General features: G+C 43.0%; 1 protein-coding gene across 1 annotated transcript in view; it reads right to left on the bottom strand.

Moving 5' to 3' along the window:
* The window catches only part of HPGDS (hematopoietic prostaglandin D synthase), a 29,050-nt gene extending 11,715 nt beyond the window's left edge, over positions 1 to 17,335 (bottom strand). The window contains exons 1-2 of the mRNA XM_062575016.1: positions 17,278 to 17,335; positions 4,631 to 4,772 (exon numbers count right to left, since the gene is read on the bottom strand). Of these exons, the coding sequence (XP_062431000.1) occupies positions 4,631 to 4,763 (133 nt within the window). The 5' untranslated portion in view covers positions 4,764 to 4,772; positions 17,278 to 17,335. The remainder of the gene's footprint in view (positions 1 to 4,630; positions 4,773 to 17,277) is intronic.
* Positions 17,336 to 21,736: the final 4,401 nt, after the last annotated feature.

Here is a 21,736-nt window from a genome sequence, read left to right as displayed (position 1 = left end):
TCTCTTCTTTCTTCTCCACACGTATCCTCACTTATCTCAGTTTTGCTCCAGGATGTGGAGGAGGTCTGGTTCTTGTGTTTCCTGTGCTTAATGCTCCTGAGCCGACTTGTTTCTCCCTGTTTCCTCTTGCTTGTGTTGAAATAGTTTATAGCCTTGACACTAAGCAACCTGTATGTAGTTAAGTACGTGAGTGTTCTTCAAAATGCAATTAATTAATAAGCAGCTTATGTTGATATGTTAGTAAGGCAGCTGGATTGGTCAGAGATGAGATGGGCAGAAATTTTACATCTGTTTCTTACCACAGTAACTCTGTCAAAGTAATTCTCCTTTGCCTTTTTAAATTGAATTGAGAAACAAATAGATACTTTGCACCTTTCAGTTTAAATATATAGAAGATTCATTTTGTTTTCAAACACTCTTGTAAGGCTGTAAGAGAAACAAGGATGCCGGGAAGCAACTGGAATGGAGGTGGAGCCACCTGGAATCCGTATCTTCTGGAGAGGGATGGCCACAATGGTGCTCTGATCTAACTTGCATCCAGCATTAGTACAGCTGCTATCACAGCTAAGATTTTCCTGGGGAGTGACTGGTAAGCTCTACTTTTTACCCAAAGATAGCTATTTATACACCATTTTAGCTGGCGCCATGTAATAGCAAGTCATTGGGGGAACAGGATGAGTAGTCCCTTGAGGAATTCTTGTCTGCTTTTTATTGTCATGTACTAAATCTTTCAAGATACTTCTGACATAACAGAGAAATTTTTAACGCAATAATGAGTCTCTCAGGTTCCCTAAGGACCTTCTGTAAGCGCAGTTCCATCCCCTAAACAGTTTGTGGGAAGTTTACAGCTGTTAATGCAATAGAAATATCATTTACTATGACTGTGAAGTCTGTGTAATTGTCATCGCTTCAAATTCCTTGTATGAGCCATAAACCAATAGCTTTATTATTTACTACACGCTAGCCTAATACCTGAAGGAGGTGGTGACTTGGTGCACCACTGCAATGTGTTCTGCACTACAACGTGTTTTATGTCAATGCAAAATACTTTGTCAAGAGCCTATTATGTGACAGTACAGATCTTGACTGAGCCTGGTATGTGACAGCTTGTAGACTTTGAATTGACTACAGATTAAATGGTGGTATGTTCGAGTCTAAATCTGTTCAAAAGGTAACTGCTACATAAAAAGCAAATTTATTTGCTTTTCTAACAATTGTTGACTTTGTATAGACTAAAGGATCATGTAAATATTCTACTTGATTAGTTTATAAAATTCTGTGCTAAAGCTCATCACAACTAGTACTTACATACTACTTTGTTTAAATTTATTTACATTAAAACTACTATTTGTGCCTGAAGTTAGCAGCTGGAAAATTTACCAAAGGTCATCTTATTGGTGACAGAAGGGAAGGAAAGCTGCCATTTTGGAATATATAAGCCAAGTGACATGTGTTTTTAACTTTTTATGATATAACATCTCTTAAAAAAAAAAAAGAAGAAGAAAAAAGAGGGGGAGGGAAGGGGTAGACAAAATTGGGTGAGACTATTTCAGGAGCAAGGAGTTACTTATTTGCCTGAAAAAGTTAAAAGAACCATTAAGAATAAAGCTTGTTGTGGAGGGCAGAGTCCGGAGGAAATAGCCACTTGAAAATGCCAAAACAAACAACAACAAAAACAATATTACACTTCTTTCCGGTTTAAAAATTAAACTTGCAGAAACTGGAAGTCTGCTTTCTAAATAGCCTTTCCCATGTTAATGTCACTGAAGACATTTTCTAGTTTCTCTTCAATTTTACAGGAGAACTAAGAAGTCACAAAGCCTCTTTTTCAGAATAATGACAGTACTTGTTTTATATGGTATGATTTGGGTGGGAGAGTGGTATTTGTATTGAAACTTTGCTTCATGAATAAGCCTAAAATAAAAGTAAACTTCTGCTCTGTGCAGAGAAATGATTCCTGATGCTCTTGGACAAACCTGTCTTTGTATTTTGATTTATTCCCTTATTAGGTCAAAAATCACGAAGAGACTTTCCTTGTCAATATTCACGAGAACAAAGTTTTCTCCTCCTTAAGTATTTTTTTTTATTCATCATACCTAACATTTTTCAAAAAGAGGCACAGGTGTTCTGTACTTGTAGACCTCTGGAGGCCAAACTTCTTAGATCTTCTTTCAAAGTCAGGTGGGTAAATACAAACATACTTTACTGCATGGAAATATGCACAGCAGTTTGACTGCGCATATTATTTCTTAACTTTACTTCAATATACAATTATATAATTAGTTCAATAGTACCGCTTTTAATGATTTTTGAGAGTTGCAAAAAAGGTATGTACCAAACTGCTATTACATTTAGCTGCTGTTACGTTTAGATAATGCCTTTAGCTTCATAACCTCCCCATGATTTGAAAGAGCTATGCGAATTGACTTTTTTTGCATCAAATTTAGCTTAGTTCTCCTTACGGCAGCTAAACACTTAGCGCCCTCTCGTTTCCGCCAGAATGAGGTTATTCCTGCAATCCGCTACTTTAATTTCTGTTCTGATTGAAGTGGGACCTAGCCGGGACAAAACGGGAAGATACTCCAGAGCTCCGTAAGGAAGATCTGAAAACAAATGACTGGTGTATGTGATGTCTCAGCGGGGTAGGTCGTGCCTCTCTACGCCCAGTGGGTTGGAGAGGTCTCTCTATTCCATACAATTACTGTATGTACCGCCGAGCAGAGCGGTAACTGATCTCCTTTTTGGCGTGGATCTGGTAACCTGTCCTCAGGAGGACCAGCGTTTCCTCCGTTCCCTCTGCAATCTGCTCCCCCACGGAGGGAGCTGTGGAAGATTTCTGGAAACTCAGGGTAGCAGAGAACGCAACCGGCTTGTTCTCCCCGGGGTGGGTGCCGCCTCTCTGCCGTCTGAGACGCTAACCCGCTCAGTCCCTAGCTAGGAGGCAGCCCGTTCTGGTTTCAGCCTTGACGGGCAAAGATACCCGAGGCACGTCGGGGCAGCGGCCGCTGGTCTTGGGTGCTGCAAGACCGTCCACGTCAAGGACCTGTTGCTGCCTTCTGTTCAGTTTTCTCTGTGGCAGTTTACTTTGTCTGGAAATACCCTGAGTGAGTGACTACTACTTGACAAAGGAGGCGGAGGAAGTCACCAGCTAGCTGATCCTCTGTAGCCTTTAAATCATTATTTATGTTTCGGCTTTTCAATTTGTCCTTCTCAACCATTATGCAGAATTCTACATAAAAGTACACGTAACTAATACTCTGTGGACTTGTTTTCAGGATATAGGGGGGGAGGATGTAAATATGTGCATAGTTAAATATGAAGAAGGCCTATGCAAAGTCTTCCTTGAGTCATCTGAATTCTCGGTCTTTTCTTTAGCCTCCTCCTTCCCTGAGAGTGGTAGCAGGAGAGAAAAGCTACATTGCATGGTCAACACGTGTAAGCTGTTATGAAGAAAAAGTTTGCAAAGTGACTAATGCCTCACTGACAAGCTTTTCGTTTCCACAGTTTCATTTACACTTGTGTTTGTGGATCGTTAGCTAATATTTTCTTGGTTTGAGCACCACAGTAAGCTTGTACTGACACTTGGAGAGGATGGTGCTGATTTATTCATCATTTGAGCCACTAAGAACATTATAGGAAAGAACCGAGCTCAACTGCATCCTACAAAAACTTGGCAGCCCATTGACTGGGCTTATGAAATAATATGAGAGCTCCTAAGCAACAGCACTTAATTAATGGAAACCACATTCTGCATTATTTGTGTTTCCATGCCCTTCCCCCTCCTCCCAAATCAAAGGTGTTATCTTTTCTTCAGAATGTGAAGTGTCACAGCCTGCGTAGCAAAACACACGCCAAATCTGGGAAATTAAGACACCGATACCTCACATTTCATGTACCCTAGTCTCCCAGCTCATGCTTGTCTTCATTTGACTGTGGTTAATTTAATGAACAGAAATAACAAATAGCTTTAATACCTTGAAGGAGCCAGCTTTAAATAACAAACACCAAATGGAGTATTGTAATTTCTGGAGAACTCCTGGAACACTTAAGGCTGTGCTCTTCTTAGGAGTAATTATATTTCAACATCTCTTTCAAGTCTTGTCTTTTTCTTTTATTTTTTTTTTCCTCCTTACTAAAGCAACTGATTTATTTCATTTACTCTCGCCACTTTCCCTCTTTGAACCAGTTTCTAGTTGCAAAGGAGTGTCCTTCTTGACAGTTTCTTTCCATTTGGCTTTCTAAAGTTGGGCTGATGGCTGCAGTGTGGTCTTTGAGACCAAATCCTCTAAGAACCCTGGAAGATTAGCACATATTTGATCAGCTTTAGGCAAAAAATCTGAACTGAATTATTAGGAGCAGAAGCCCAGCTGGATGACAGTGATGAACGTGAGGAACCATGCAGTTTACGTTGTCTAAAGATTCGGATCTGGATTTCTTAGTTTCAGGAATGACTTTTGGAGTCTTTTGATTCTGGCAATAATGTTCCCATACGCTTCATTAAAGCCCAGATTTGAATGCTTTTTTGGTCATAAAACATATGTACCATATGATATAAGTACCTCTTCACTTGCTTTGCATCTAGACAGCATTTCTAAGGAGAGCTTTCGATTCAGGAGTCTGTTCTACTTACTTGGTTTGAGTTTGGGCCAGTCTGCTGCTTCTATCCTGTGGTCTTCATACTTCTTGCCCGAATAGGCAAACAGATAGCGGCTGATTTCTGCTCTTCCTCTCAGATTGAAGTATGTCAACTTGTAGTGTGGCATACTGGATTCCTGAAAGGCAAGACACGGAGTTATGTAAAATACGTGTAACCTAGCTCCTTTTTACAAAAGTGCTCCGTGCACTTGTTTGTGAAATACATGCTTATACAACACTAAGGGCATATTACACCAAAGTGTGGTGTGTTGTACTTTGCAATCGTTGCATTAGTCACTTTTTGTTCTGCATTTGTCAGCCACCGTGTTCAAACATGGATAACTACAGTTAAATTTACAGTTGCTGCTTAGATACCCCAGAAAGCTGGCTTAGTTTTTTAGAGATACTATGAACTTTTAGCTTTCATTTATTTTTATGTGACTTCGAATTCAGGCCATTTTTAGGTTTCTGCAAGGTATTTTTCAAAGAGTATATAAATAAATCACATACCCTATTATTGCTGCTTAAGGCAGCAGCTATTTTGTTCAAGCTTATCCTACTCACCCCTACCACTTATGGAGACCTTCGCCTAAGGCTGAATCAGGAGGACTGGAAAACTGTTGAAATTTGACTCATGAACCATTACCCTAGTTGCACAGGCAACTGACCTAGCTTCCTTTAGAAGCAAGTTTCCCACGGAAACAAATCTGTCCTGGTGCTGTCAGGAAAATCATCAAATTCTCACTGTTTCTCAAAAAGAGAACTTGAGGTGGTTTTAAGTTAGGTTTTCACATGAGTTTTTTTCAATTCTAGTTAGGAATCATGTTTCAGGAAGGCCCAATTTGTTTCTCAGGGTGACGGGCAACAAAAGAAAATACGTACTTTTAAGATTGATTATGCAAAAATGATGGAGTGGGAAAGGTTGAAATATAAAGCCTCTTCAAAAACCAGCTTCAAACCAAAAACTTGATGCACACAGTGCCTTGACACGAGAGGTCTGACTGGGAGCTCGGGTGAGATTTAAATGTACTGGTAAAAAGGAACTAAACCACCCCCTGCCTTTCAAAATAACACCCTTTCTAATCGAGATCATTTTAGCCTTAGAGTAGACCTTGTGTGTCAGCTCTCATCTTTTGATACCCATGCAATCCAGAGTGTTGTTAATAAAGCATGTAACATAGATACTCTGCACCAAGAAAGAAAGGGAGCATTTTGTCTGAAATGAGTAAGTGCTACTAAATAACTTGCAATAGAAGCAGTCACCTTGCCTTAGAAAATACATGCCTGAGGGCAGATGCATCATCAGCTTTTGCTTTAGAGGGAGAGGCCCTTTGCTCAGAAAATAGGAAAGCGTGTACTTAATTCAGCCTGAAATGAGCAGGCTGCCACTTTCTCTTCAAAAGTAAAAATATCTCCTTTCCATCCTAATAGCAGAAAAGGCAAAACAACTCACAAATCAAAAGAACACTCTGGAGGTTCCTTAGTTTACTGTGAAAGGTATCTTTCCCCTCAAGCTCACTGCAAAGTCAGACGGAGATTTTTCAAAATCGACGTCCCAGAATGGAAGCGATTACAGATGTTGAGTTACTGATGTATTTACAAGTGCTTCAAAGCAGATTTCACTACAATTATTTTTGAAGTCAAGGAAGCATGTTCTTTTGCATCTTGTGAAAGAGGGACGCTAAAGGCAAAATAAGTTACGCTAGAAAGGACGTGATTATTGCTCTGTGTTTTATTTACCAGAAAATACAGTTGTCTTCCGCTTGGCAGACAGAGCTTGCAGATTAGAAGGGTACGCGTCCCTTTTCTTCAAGGAGATAACTTTGGACAATTGCATCCTCTCAGTTCCAAATTTTTAAAGCCTGTTTCAGGTAAATGGTAAAATTTTGCTACTGCTTTTTCAAATTTGTTGCTGGGGGGGGGAGGGTCACTTTAAAAGAAAACCAAACCTGAAGCTTCTGATGCAGTTCGGATCTACAAATTTAACGTCAGAAGGAAAGAGGAGATTGAAGCTTTTATTTTCCGTTTGTCCCTACTGCTGATTTTGTGTGGCCATCTGGAAGTAAGGAACAACATTCAACATTTTTAAAAGAGCATGAGCTGCCTGAGGTCCAAATTAGGCATGACTTTATACTAATATAGAAGAAAAATGAAGATAAAACCTTGATTTCTACACTTTCTTTTTTTTTTTTAGAGGCAAGGGAGTACTAATGATTCAGTTTGCATTTGGAGATGGTATGACCTTTAAAATGCAAAATCTGGGCAGCTGTCTGCTTCTGCTTTTTAGGGGTGTCCATAATGCTTTTTCATAAGTAGCACTGGAAGTTCCTGCATCTCGGACTTGGGACATTGCTGACATGTGGCTCAAGAATCTCAGCTATCTCCGTGCTGCTTGGCAATTCATTAGCAGAAACTAATTGACAGCTGGAAAGTGTTTAGAAAGAACAAGAAGAGAGGATTTAATGTACAGTCATGAGGCAAAGGGTAGGCAGCTATATATAGACTGGGTTGGAGATGAGTGAAGTATAGCATTTCTGGTGGCAAATATTTCAAAAGGGTATAATTCTCACTCTTACATACAGAGACATGTATAATCAGGAGTTGTGAGATGATGTAAAGAACAGGGAATTTTGGCTGAATGTCAGGAAATCTTTAACTGTTGTAGTAGGCTGCGGAATAGTTTGGTCTATCAAGGAAGTAGTGGAAACCATTGTTTGAAATGTTTAAAGCAAGGCTAAACAAATTTCTAATAAATACGCTATAAGGAGTAATCAAATATTTGCAGTGCTGATGTGCGTTTAAACTTACGATTTTTTTTTCCATCTGTGAACAACAACAACAACAAGCAGAACGTGCAAGGAGTTTACCAACGAGGCTTGACGTTTTAAAGTCCTCTATAGCTTTACTGCAAGCATGTCTTGTAAACATCTGTAGGTTTTATTTTTTATTTGTATTCATTGTGAAATGTCAGGAGTAGCGCTTCCTAAACAATTCCGCACAGGTTTCCAAATGAAAGAAAAGTTGTGTCCAGGATAGCATTTTTCCCAAGCACTGAGAAAGGGGGATGAGGGGAGGGATCCCCCTTGTCCTCTTTTCCCCTGCTCTTCCAGCGCCTTTTGTAAAGGAGCGGGACACAAGGAACAAATGAAAAACAGGAAACTAAATATCGGAAATGAGAAGTATTTAAAAGATTGGAAAATGCCCTTCTGGGAGGGGAAAAGAAAGAGTCTTTGTACTTTTGTTTTTGTCTGAGCAGCGGAGGGGAATCTTTTATCTTCTTTTTTTTTTTTTCTTCTTTTAAGGCTTAGTCATGACAGCGAGAGACGTCTTCGTGCCCGGGCTTGCAGGCCTTCAGCCACCTGCTCGGCGCTGTTAATTCACCGTAAAGGCAAGTGTGCATAACCGCGGCTGGGGGGGGGGGGGGAGGCTGCCTAAAGCTCGTCCCACCCGCTCACCCCGGCTCCCGCACGACAGCGTTTCTCCTGGGGAAGCGGCGAGAGCCGCGTGAGCCGGAAACTCAGCCGTCGCCGCGCGCAACTCGCAAAACCGCGGACTGCGGTTGACTTTATTCCAAAGTTACGACTCCGTAAGATGCTGATTTCTGTATTTCTAGCTTCCTTCTGCCACACCTTCAAACTAGTTACTGGGGCTCCAATATATCCTTAAACAGTAGATAAGTGGATCTCCTGATTAATCTGAATTTTGGAGGTCGATTCGGTGACAAAGTCAAGAAGTTTTGAAGGAAATCTGCAGGAAGATCTCGAATCTGTCTAAAAGGTCGCATCTCCCATGTTGTTCATGAGTCAAAATTCAGGTTGGAGCTACAAGCTTCTCGGGCATCTTGGGGCAAGTTTCAAATAACTTAAGCCAGCTTATGTCTTTGTGGGGAACTGGCTTACCTGATGAACTGCGGTGCCTTCGTTACAGATTAAGCAGGACTGAGCTGTCCGTTTGCAAACTCTAAGCAAGATTAATATTTAAAAACCAAAACCTAGGAAAGGATCAGAATCATTCTCTGGTAACAAAAATGGCTCCGTTTCAGGCATCACTGCTACAGAAAAGGAAGAGTACGGCAGGCTTGACATTTTCTGGGCATATTTGAAGGATACAGAAGCAAAAATTTCCAATGTCTTCGGGGTACCCAACGCTTTTGCCTGCCTTGGGCTACAGTGCAGGGGTCCCTGCTCCACTTTGAAGAGGAAATGCACGAGTTTGGAGCCTTCGTTTCCGCCTGCAGAGACCCTGCGCAGAGCCTCGGAGCAGGCTGCCCCTGCCAGCTGGCACGCGGTCCTGCACAGCCAGCCCCAAGCTCTCTGCCTGCCGAAGCAGTCTCCAAAACTCTGGCAGACCTCATAGGAAGTTGATGTTTGATCTGTTTTGGAAAATTCAGCCTTAGGAGTAATACGAGAAAACATTCCTCAGGCTAAAAACAAATACAGAAACCTGGACGAGGACGCGCAGCTGATACAGCCTACTGGAAAATTTGAGGGGAGGGGGACAAAAATCTAAGCCAAGGATGAAATGTTAATAACCTTATCTAAGAAAATGAAGTAACGTTTGAGGTGATGGCAACAGGGAGCGTTTCTCTGGCCTGGGGGAAAAAGGACAGGGCAGAGTTCAGTTATTTGTTAACATTTACCCAAAGTCTGACAAAGGGGCCCTGTGGTGCAAAATCCCCCTTAGCTGAACTTTGCACTGCGAGAAATTAGCTTGCTTTTTTTCCCCCCCTTATACTCTCTGTGGTCTAGTTCCTTCATTACATATTACTGGATTGACAACTTTTTCCTCAAGCAAGCAACACCAGTAGCGTTGGGTTAATCTCTGCACTGCCGAAAATCTGTAAATCGAACTGTGCCTGTATTGTGTTATACACATATTTATTTATCGTGAGAGTCCTTAAGTAATTTACAAGTCACGTACGGAAAGCACGACTGCTGACACCCGCTTCAGTGGCCGCCGGCCTGCCAAAAAGTGGAAGCTGGATGCCTGGACTACCTGGTGTCGTTAACCTCCCTAGAACCAGACCCTGGCCAGAAGCACCTGATCCTCAGGAGCTCCCCCTTTGAGGCAAGCGGGGTGCCACCTTTTGGGTTTGACACCATCGGCCGCCTGGTTCGCCTCAGCCTGCCTGCCAAGAGGGGCAGAGCCAGCCTCCGGGACGGGTCTCGTTGCCGCCCGTCGGGGCTCGCGCAGCTCCCCCCGAGGAGACGGGCACCCTGAGATGACTCCCTGGAGAACCTGGATCGTAAGTAGCTCTGAATCACGGCTGTCGCACGGAAAGAAAAACCCGGGTTTAATTGCCGCTGTATGAAAATAACACATCTTTGGGCTTTTCAAAGTTCTTGCTCAAGGTGAGTCACCGGTCTGCCGCTATCAGGAAAAGGTAACAGCTGGTTTGGGGTCCTGACCGTGGCGACTGGCCCCTCGGACAACGAACTTAAACAGCAAGAGCCCACCTATGTCATGGGCTTCCTCCCTGCGCTCAAAATCAAAAGTGGCACTGGGTTTTTAGTTGAGCTGGTAAGCATTTACTGTCTTGGTATTGAATCCCAGAGAAGAAACTCCTTTCTAAAGACCTGTGTTTGTACATGCATGTGTGTTGGAGGGCTCATGCCAGAGCTTTGATGTGCACAAGGAAGGAACTGCATAAGCTGACTGAAGACTGTAGCTTGAGGTTTTATGAGTAGTTTTTACGCAGAAGGAGCTTTATTTCATTTCCATGTGCAAATACAACTTACGACTGCATCTGTGAAATCAGTGTCTGTGGTCTACCACCTGGAGCGACTGTTAGATCTCTGAATCTCCTAGAGGACAACCCGTATCCGCTGAAGGATGTGAGAAAGTAACATCGCACCGTCCGTGCTGAGGAAGGTGCAAAAGTCCCTCCAAGGACTCATGAGTGATGATTCAGTTCATGGATACTTCTGTTTATGTTATGATAAAACTAATATATAAGATCCAAATATTTGAGTTGTTGCAGCTGATATTATGCATTCCACTTTCATGTTTTTTAAAGGCTGAAAGTATAACATCAGATCAGCTTCTGCTCTCTGTAGCCTGTAACCAAGAAGCATCTTGCTTTATCAAGTTTGAAACAGAGGCCAAGCCTTCTCCAAACAATAGTCTATCCAAAGTTAAAATACAAAAGCTGGGTAGACCTTTTTCTTTCCATTTTTATTAATGGTTTTTAAGCAGATGCTATTTGTTTGCAGAGCAATTCTGCAAGGTTGGACTGGAAAAAATAGATGAAGGGGTTTGAAATAGATGGATATCCGACGGGTCGATGTGGGTATGCTAATAAGGAGGTGTAATTCCAGCCAATTCGTACATTCAGTCACCTATGCATTGCGAATGTACTATGCCACTTCATGTAGCTTGAAGTTCTCGTAACCCACATCAGCTAAAGCATTTTCCATTTGTGATGATAATGGGTTTTCAGAGAGAAAACTGTTTATTTCCTGTCTTGGTCCCGGTCCCTAGACCCAGCAGTACTAATGTTAGCCAGAAAATTCATTTTAGAAAGAGAAAGGAGAGAAGTTGGCTAGGTCTATGTTTTTTCTTTGTTTTATTATATACACAGTCAAGAGAGTCTTTAAGCATTAAAGAAGAATTTTTCCTTAGACTTTTATATCAAAAGTGGACTATCCAAGAATGAAGCATGGATTTTTGGTTTTGATCCATAGGAGGTGGGGGAGTTGTGCTTCTTTATGAAGTATGAAGAAAGATTTTTAACTAGGGAAGAGACTTATTGCTGTATTCCTCCTGGGACACATTAGGACAGGTTTGCCTTTCTTACTGGCTCCCCTTTTCAGATACAGAGATTCCTCATCTTTTTTAACTGGTGAGGAAAGTATTAAAGTGGCTTTCTCCTCCTTGAACTTTATAACTATTTCCTTTCCCAAGTGAGTTTTCCTTCCTTAACTTTTGTTAAAGAAGAAACCTCTGAGTTTTTTTTTGTAGGAAGGAGCCAGGCAGAGAAGATTAAAATAGTTATTGTAGAAAGCAAGTAATAAAGCTTCCCTAGCTATGACTCAAACTTTTTTTTTTTTTTTTTTTAATACACTTTTTAGGGGAGAGAAGATAGGAAACGTTCACACCAACATTTCTTCCTTTTCACTTAGCCCACGTGATACCATGGGCTGAAGGATTTGAGGGAGATACACTTTGGTTACTTTCTCCTGTTTGAACACTGCTGAAAACTCATGTATGACTAAATACATGAGGGTTAAAGAGTAGATATCTTACGTGATGTTCTTCTTGAAACAGGAAGCTTGATGTTGAGAGGACTTCGGGATTTGCCTTTCAGAAACAAGAGACCGAGGCACTAATCAACTATGATGCTGCAAAGGCAGGTGCTGAGCAGAAAAAGAGCTGCAAGGAAGCTGTGGAGACGAGAGGATTTATTGCAGCCACCAGGCAGCGTCTGCCAGTATTGAAGCTTTACCTGAGCTGGGTGGAGCAGGCAGCAATTAAGAAATACAAGAAATGCGCAGTAGCCAGGTAAGAGACCTGTGTGGCCTCACAAACCACCTACTTATTTCTGTAGTACTGAGGAATACACCAAGATTGTCTGCATAGCATGTAGACGTAGTAACTAATAGTGCTGATGAAAGATGTAGGATTTTGGCTGAAGTTAGAGATTGCAGAAATCCAAATTCAAAGCCCAGGCTGCAGAATCTAGACCGGTCCTCTTACCACGCAGCTAAGAGCTGAAGTGCTGATTTTGCTCAGAGGACGGGAGGAATGGCCTTTCATTCTTTACGCAAAAACCCCTCCTGCTTTTAACCCGGAGTCAAAAAAATACCAGATGCTCAAAAAACATTTTCAGTCTCTGAAGGCTGAAATAATAATGACTTTCACAGTTTTCCACCGAAAAGTGTTTCTGTTAGTTTTTCTCTAGCTAAGAAAATTTCTGTCTTTTTGAGCAGAGGGAGAGGGGAGGATTGGAGACTCAGAAGATTAACAGAAGACTTGCAAAGTAGTTTTCACTCGGACACAGTAAAATAAAGAGTTTTGAGTAATTCCATATACTTGCTGTCAGCTCCCTGTTTGACATAAACTAGCCCCCTGGAAAGCAATGGTCCTTTTTCCCCCCAAGTATGGAAAGTAAATGTTTTCATTTGATCTCTTCTTCTTCTGCGCCAGATAACAATCTGGACCCTGCAGAGAAAAGAGGAAAAAACCTGCACCCCCTTATTCGAAGATCTTCTGAAGTAAACGTTTGTGTAATTCACTGCAGGACTGAGTTATGAAATAACAAATCCAAATACCTGAAATAGTTACAGCTTGATACTTGCCTAGCTTGATTTTTGAGATTAGATATACACACAGCTACAAGCAAAAACATATTTTTTTGTGGGATTTGCCTGTCTTTATTCCGCATGTTGGCTGTTAGCAACCTGCTGTGGGAATTAACCACCTAACGTGAGAAAACTGTAAAGATATTAGGCTAAATGCTGAGACATAGTAATGGTATGAGTATGCTAAGTGACCGGACGAGTAAAGCTGGCCGCTGAGAGGCTATGAAAGTGTTGACTTAAAAAGGAGGCTGCAGGAGAGCTTAAAGCTGTTATCTGTCCCAGAAAGCTTCAGGTTTGTTTGGCTGATGTGGTGAGCAGAAACTCTAGAAAAACCCCTCGGGGGTGTAGGAGGGGGACCTCTGAGAGAAGAAGTCCCGTTCGCTCCGACTGCACAGGCTAAAGAGTGCCTAGGATAATTTCTCAGGGGAGAATATTTAAGTATTTTCTCATCAGATGCTTTAAAAATTCCCTAGAGCATTCTGTGGTAGAACAGAAGCTGAAAAAATCATAATTCCTGCCAAGACCAGTCATTCCTGTAAAATTCATGCCTTGCCTCTGTCTTTGTAGTTTCTAGATAAATCAGCTCACTAAACCTCTACAAGGTAAAGAGCATAGTTCCAAATTACCTTGCTGCATTTAACTGGTTTAGTCAACTTTCCAAAGGCAGCTGCTAGTTTTGCCAGAATCATTTCATGTCTGTTTCCCGAACGCTCAAGCTTATCCAATGCAGTGATTTGTGTGAGACTATCTTGGTCATGTAGTACCTCTCCTTGGATATGGAAAAAAATTTCTGGCCACTTTTTTTTCTGGGTCAGGGGTTGGGGGGAATCTATATACGAGGAAGAATATGAATCTAAGCTCCTTCCCTGTGCTAGTCTAAAATGTTTTGCTCTTTAACTGTCACGTGTCGTGAGCACACTGTACAACTAGCCAGAAATAAACAGAATTATAAGCGTAAAAAAGGACTTGGTAGCTTTTCAGGACAATACATAATTCCTGAAGCCGATGTGGTTGTGACCTTGCAAGGTTTTATTTATCTTAAAGCTTTCTCCTGTCCAGCAAGCCCTGTGATTACAAATCCCTCGTGTTCCCCTGCTCTGTCCTGGAGCATGCAGGAGATACTACTGTGCCGTGCAGACACTAGCACAGTGCACTGGGACGTAGCTCTTGTGTTATGTCAGGCATCCTGAAATGGCAAGTTTTAAATTGGTTTTACAGCCAGAGTAAGCCTGAGGAGACCCAGGACCCGACAGAGCGCTATTTGGACCCTAGCAGCCTGCTTGAGAGGACCTACGGCCCTGAGCGACACCTGGCCGTGGGGTGCAACTCTTCAGCACATAAAACCTGAACCTATTTGTGGCTACACCTAAGGAAAAAGCGCTTATTGAGCAAAGGCTTGCAGCTAGGCTAGCCCCTGCCCCTGGAAGTACCAAGCGCAGCCCGGCTCCGCCGCAGTGCCCACGATCGCGGGTTCTCTGGTCTGCCCCAAAGCACCCAAACCCCAAATGCTCATTCGCCCGCGGCGTACGGTTACACGCGCCGGTGTCAAGTAGCTGAAAGCTTTTTTCCGTTGGCAAATATCATCTAAAGAAAGATGGTGACTGAAAGAGTCCATTTCAGGCCTTACAGGGACGTTTCAGCAAGGCTATGTTTTTAGCCACCTCCGAAGCGGGGCAAAATGAAGTATTTCATTTTCTCAGCCCATTGCAGGGGAGTCTTAGCGGACTGACTCCAGGTAAGCAAGGTTCATTAAAATGGTGTCAGTTTACGGTGCCTATGGATTATCTGGGACTTGGCAAGTTTGGTTTGTTTGGGGTTTTTTGCCTCTTGGACTCCCTAGTAAAAGTGAAAATATTTGCCAATCTCAAATAGTGTACGTATAGTGTATATATGACACATACAGCATATATGTGTGCATATACGCAGATCTAATATATAGAGAGATATACAGATATGTGTATATAACAGTAGATATGATGAATTCTTAGCTGATGTGAATAACCATAGTTTTCAGTGGCGTGGCTTGCCACGTGCCAGTTCAACTCCAACAGTGTGCCAACGGCTGCTATTTTATGTTATTACCTACCAGTGAGGTTCTGATCAAAAGTATTTTGAAAGTGTGGGCTGTCCTCAACTATTTCTGCTTTCTAACTGCTTAATAGGATGTTGGGCATGATGAGAAACAACTAAGAAATCTCTTCATATTATAACTATCTGGTGAGCTATTTTCTCGGCGAGTCATACGGCTGTAAGCGTTACCATCTGTCTGAGCTACGCTTTCAGACAGAAGACTCGCAGTGCAACAACACATCTTAGCTAAGAGCACCGTCCCGACGTTAGCAGAGGATGGGCTGGTCAAACTGGGAAGCCAAGAAGAAGACTGCATACAAGAGCGCAGTCAAGTTCTGGCACAATATACCCCGCTGTGATTCCTGCGACGATCCCATCTGCGGCGGTACTGAAGACCCTGGATCGTATTTTGGGCAGTCGGAAGGTCAAACCCTCGCAGCAGCAGAGCTAGTGTGTCTGTGGGTGGCACAGAGGCGTGACGGCTCTGCAGTGAAGACACCTTGCTAACCAGGTGATTGCAGGTGCACAAAACCTGAACACAGGCAGCTGCCACAAAGCGACTATGTTTTGGAGACGGCAGGAACAGTGGCTGCTTATTTTAATCGCATATTTCTTGGCATGACAAAAATGGAAATCCCCTCTTCCACAGCTGCTAATAGATTGAATCATATCCCTGGGTGAGGTCTGGAAAACAGATTTCTTTCCAGAAATTAAATGCCAATGTGTAAGTTTTTGAACAAGTACCGCTCCACTGCTACATGCAACTGAGGCAGAGCTGCATTGCACAGCATATACTGTAAATGCATAGTTACTAAATCACCGGGATGAGTCTTGTTGGTTTTGTTTTCTTTTCCTGGTAATAAGAAACTAAGCTAATTCTAAGAACAATTTTGTCTGTATTTTCTGTTTAAAATTGGCAGAGTTTCAATCCTATTTCTGTCAAAATAGATATAAGTGTACGTCTATGTGTGCACGCGCTTGTGGAGGCTCATTCCCAGCATGTATGTGTCTTTACATGATGAACTCCATGTAGGATTAAAGAAAACAAGAGAGTAAACGGAAGAAAACTTCTGAAAGACCTTTGTGTCTAAATTTTCTTATTTTGCAAAAGTTGCAGCAGCTTTTGTGTGTAAGGGTACCAGTGGTCCCAAACAGTCCTTAGAAGCATAGAAGTCCAGGAAAAATATTTCACAGCTACGATTTGTTTGAGTACTTTGAAATGAGCAGTAAATAAAGAAGGATGACTTTTAACAGAGGAAACGTGTGCAGAAAGATTATGCACGCAGGCAAGTGAAGGCAGTTAAAAAAAATACTCAATAGATTTAGAGTATCATTCTGAAGTAAAAACTGAAAAAGACCCTCTGCAATAAGTACTATAAACCTTGAAAAAGAGAAAAAAAGAGCAAAAAAGGAAGGCAGATGCAGCAAGATTTGTTCTGTAAAATAATGCTGGGGAAACTAGGATGAGAGTTTGTTAATCCACTGATGACCGGAAGACAAGAATTCAGAAAATGGACAGAATAGTGCATAACAACAATGTGGAAGAATTGGTCAGTGATGCTTAATATTCATTTAATTCCTGACATTAACCTCGATTTGGTTTGGTTGCGTAAGCGAGCGTGTGCAAGTCAGCTGTGTTTTATCTAATGGACTATTGCTTTAAAGCGGTTTTTCGCTTACTGAGAGGTCTGGACTGGGGATGGCCAGGAGCTTTCCCGCACGAACGTTTTGCTGCTGCGCGTGATCAGGTTCTCTTTTCTTCGGACTGTGCCTCCCTGTCTCTCTGTCGCTGTCGAGGACCCCGATTAGCAAAGCGGGTCGGTACCAGCACCATCGGTGACTGGTGAGGAACGGGGCTTGCTCCGCCAAAAGGCCGAGTCGTCTGCCTTTTTGCCCCTGGAGGAGCCACCGCGGAGGTCCCGCCGTAGCGGCGCAGGTGCGTCAGGCGCACCGGGGATGTCCGAGGCGCCTACGAGCCGCGCAGCAGGCAGACGGGCCGAGACCCTGGGTCTCTCCAGCGGCGCTCGCGGCCGCCCCTCGCTGCGCCGGCAGCGCTCGCCGGAGGCTTCCGCATCGAATAAACTTAACGAAACTGCCAAAAACGAAACGTTCCCAGTACTCGCCATAGGCGCAGCATAAGCTGACGCAAGCAAACCCCACGCGGCCAGCGTAATGAGATCCCCGAGGAGCGCAGAGTAAGAGCAGAGGAGGACGGAAGGGGAAAGAGAGGAGCTGGATTCCCTGTAGGAAGCAAAGCTTTAAAGGAACTCACTTTGGTGCAGTGCTACGTGGTCCCTTTCCCAGCGCACAGGAGTCCTGTGTGCTGGGCTCGGTGGGAAAGGCTTATATATTCTGTTTATTAACATGCAAACCACTCCCCATGACACACACACACACGCACACACACACACAGAAAGCAAATGTATCATTTCCTCGGATAACAGCTTCGTGAGTTTTTTGCACTATAGCAGACTTGGTGGAGAGAATTTTTCAGTTTATACTCAACGAGAAGAAATATTTAAAGTGCCACTTAAAAAAAATTTAATAGACACTTCAATGATCAGGCAGCAGGGAGCTGAGCCAGATGTTTCTTTCTTTTTTTTTTTTTTTTTTTCCTCCTAAACTGTAAAATGCTTGGAGCAAGCCAAGAAACTGCTGTCTTAAATTATCTGTAAATGGCATGAAGCCCTCCAGTATTTGATCTATTTATGGAACGATGCATTAAATAGCTGCAATCTCACTCAAGCAGGGGAGCTGGGGTGGGGGGGGAAGTATAATATCTAAGCCTTCATCATAAAGTAAAAAGTCAATGGATTTTTTTTTTTTTTTTAGTTATTAGCGAAGAAGGAAAAATTAGGATTCTAGTAAGCTCTACCCTTGAGTATATTGGTGTGCGTATTTGCAGTTAGAGCTCTGTGATGTTTACCAGTGCTTATCAGTTTGGTGGTGGAGGAAAGGTATTGATTCGGGGAGGAGGAGAGTTGCTGGTGTTGCAATTCGATTGTACCTTGACCTTAGCAAAGTCCATTCGATATTGCCGTGCTCGGGCTTCCTGTTGGCACACGACCCAGAGCAGCAGTGACGAAGCAAGAATTTGGGGGTTCGAAACAAGCAGGCACGGCACATCCTACGCGAGCACGTTCTGAAGCCGCGTTCAGGTTTTATCACCCGTGGTTGCCTGTGCTCCTTGGCAGCGCGGAGAGCAGGCCTGGCCAAAGCCCTCTCCCCCGCGTGGAGGAGCTGTCAGATTCCTACAACTCACAGCATTAATCGTTTGCCTCAAAACAACTCCTTTCCGTGCAGTAAACGCGTTCCGCTGGTGTTAGCAGCTGAGTTTTCAACTACCGACACCCTTAACAGCGAAGAGAAAGTTTGCAAAGAAATCCAGCGTCTTCTAACCGGGACTGCGGAAACCCGACTTCAGAGCCAAGCTGCCCGGGCAAACCGCAGTGGTGGCGTTTCTTTGCTTTTGGAGCCTTTGACTTTGTAGTTGAGCTTTAGGTGCGAGGGCTCCTTCTTCTCTCTTCTGTTGCACAGAAGCAGCTGATAATCTTTTATCTCATTAGTAGAACATGTGAACTGAATCATAACAAAATTGTTCCCAGCATGTTTCTCTGAGGCAGGTAGTACTTATGGTTCTCAAAAACTCTGTTCCTGGAGAAGAACTGAATGGATATAATATGAAACAAATTTATTTTGCCAGTATTTGCAAGGTTTGGAGCCCCAAAGAAGTTTATTTTATTTTGGAGTTAACTGTGGAATACAGAGGTATGTTGGGTTGTAGTTCTGCATGTTTTTGAAGGGAAAAGGGAAAGTGTTCTCCAGGAATTGTTTCCAGTAGGCAACAATTTGTTCCTACCTTGGTTGGATAGCCAGAGATACCGCACAGTAAAGCATTAGTAAGAATACTGGCATGTTAGCTGTAGAAGTACTGGTACTTCTCTGGTGGTTCACTCGCATTAAGTGATTTGTGTCCATAAATTTAAAATAAGGAAGTCAGTAATGCACTGAAAAGATTTTAAACTTGGCTTCCTCTGATAATGACTTCTTACAGATTAGGCTCGTTTTTTCACCCATTCAGTCTGCAACAGTTGTAGGTGGCATGAGAAAGCTGCTGGGTTGCCCACTCCTGTGCAGCCAGCCTGGGACTGTTTGTCACAGCTTCTGGGCAAGAGATGCTTCATCTGAAGCGCCTTTGACTTTTTGCCCAACTCCCGAAAGCTTTAGGAGCTGCGAGACCGTTGCTGATCGAGATTATCATCTATCAAAAGAAGTGCATATCAAACACGGGAGGAGAGACACCCGTTCGGATCAGACACCCGTTCGGATCAGGCTGCAGCCGAGATGTTTTCTGAGGACAGTCTGCTGTCGCAGGCCGCTACCGCCGAGCTGTTTGCGTCTCAGCGCTGTGCCCCGTGGCCCTGGAGCAGCACCCGCTTTTCTGCCTCGCAGGGAACTTGCTGCTGGCGCTTTCTCCTGTTCGGCACTGGGGCTCTCCGCTCTGTTTGAAAGCCACGGATAAATCCAGAGGAATTCACGCGGATTAAAATGAAATCCAAGATTTAGCTCGACAGCTGTTCCTTTCAGAGCACCCACGGGCTGCTACCGGATCAGTGAATCGTGGCGCAGATCTGTTTCTCTGAGAGTCCGTAAGTGTCGCTGGTTCCTTCTTCTGCCTTTGGGACCGCCACCAGTGCCTCCTCACCTCTCTTCTCCCAGCCACTGCTCTACTTTGTCCCAGTGTTAGTAGTTAAGTGTAAGATTGAAATACAGCACAGTACCTCGTGGTTTTGCCAGTGCCCTACATCTCCACCACGAGACAGCTTGCGTAGTGCTGTCAGTGGCCCAGTTCAGGTGAGTCAATGTGTCAGTAGAAACATCTGCAACAGAAGTGGGTTTTGACGGCCCGTTTGGGGAACCGTGAGGGTCCAGCATCCCCTGAGCTGAAATGGGACTAAATCCAAGAGCACCCTCGAGGCCCTTCTCTCCCGAAGGGAATTCCCAGCCAGGCTTTCACAGTGAGCAGCTGCAGTCGCGGCACGTACAAGATGTGACCGTCATATTGACAGTGGTGTAACCTGCAGTTAGTGCATCTACGGGTCCAGTTGTGCGTCCGGGAGAATAACTCTGCTCAAGTCAGAAGCGTTGCTATCAACTTAGAAATAGCACTCGTGTTCTCTTCCTTAGCAATTTCCATGCCCCACCTCTTCCTTTTTTTTTTTTTTTTGAATTATGACATTTTGCTGTTATTACTAAATGTTCATTTAATTTTCTTAAGCGAGTCTGTAGGAAATGAATAATACCTTACATAGCTTGTAAGCCCCTCCATGAGGCATATTAGGCCTGTATTTAGAAACCTAACGCAGCAACGTCTAAAGACCACTCAGCTTTTATGTGTAAGAGAGTTCAGCAGTTTGCCATCCCTCTTCGTAAACAGTAAATTCGGCCAGAGAAATTCAGCATCAAATAGACCTAACATTTGGCAAGTGCAACCTAAATTTATAAACTTCTTTGCTCAAAGGAAAAAATCCCACGGAGGGTTGAAAAAAATCAGATGTTTAATTTTGAAAAAGTTGAAATGTTTAAAAGTTTCGTTCTGAATTAATATTCTTGATCTTTTTTTATTTGAAAAATTAGAATCAAAAAAGCTGACTGAACTTTAAAAACATTGTTGTGTGAATAGAAGTCTGTTCTAAAATTTGCAGCTTTCTTCAACCATATAAATTACTTTGCTTAAATCTCCCCCCCCAATGTATATAGAAGGGTCATGAATGCATATGGAAAACTCAAATTTATTCTTAAGCAAACAAGATTCCAATATTACTATAGCTCTAATAAAAGGCAACATCTAATGATCACTCAAACCTGAGATTTACTTTCAAAGCTAGGCAGCTTAGAAAAGTAATCAACTAAAGAAAAGGCAGTTATTTGGGGGTTTTAAGTTTTACTTTTTAACTTTCTTTGTGCACTCCTGGCAATAGGGAGCCTTTTTGCTAAGCATGGTAAAAAGCATCAACTGAAAGATGCTTCTCCGAACTGCTACAAGGAGAGCAGAAGCGATAAAAAGCAGATTGTTAGACACAGTTGCTTATGTTTGGAAATAATCTCTTGGTTTTATTCATGAGGAGTGGAAATGTTCACAGGTGCGGGTGGTTGTACGTGAGGGACCGTGACTCAAAGCCCAGAGAAGATAACTAAGGGACATGTGTTAACTTCAGTAGGCTTTTCCCTCAGAAGCTGTTTTTGCAATTCAGAATTTAAACAGGGCCATAACTAGTCGTTAATTCCAAATGCTTAGCTAACTGCTTCCAACGCATTTGCTTCAATATTTCCTATATATAACACTCGCTACTGAGTTAGCTTGCACTATTTATTTTCTTTATTTTAGCGCTCCTGTCTACGAGAGCCTGGCTAATGAAGGGCCAACCAAATTTTGCAGTAGTGTTTGCATGCATTTATCCCAGTACAGCTTAGGCAAGGAGCAGTAATACTCTTCTCAGCTCACAGGGAGTTGCGTGAAGAAGTGACATTCAAGCTCAAAGTCTTGATCGATAGCCAGAAGTCCTGTCTATTCAGAAGATGATGCAGTTCAGCGCAGGGACCCAGACTGGCGCTCGCTCGGATACGTCAGCTGACGTCTGACCCGTATCTATCTGTGGTCTCTGCACTGAGGGTTTGTTTCCCGTTACAGCCTCTAGCAATTCCCTAATGGAACCGAAAAACCGCACAGC

The sequence above is a fragment of the Rhea pennata genome, chromosome 4 (assembly GCF_028389875.1).
Source record: "Rhea pennata isolate bPtePen1 chromosome 4, bPtePen1.pri, whole genome shotgun sequence".
NCBI classification, from domain to species: Eukaryota; Metazoa; Chordata; class Aves; order Rheiformes; family Rheidae; genus Rhea; species Rhea pennata.
The sequence above is the reverse complement of the archived record's forward strand: the minus strand, read 5'-3'. Positions and strand labels throughout refer to the sequence as shown.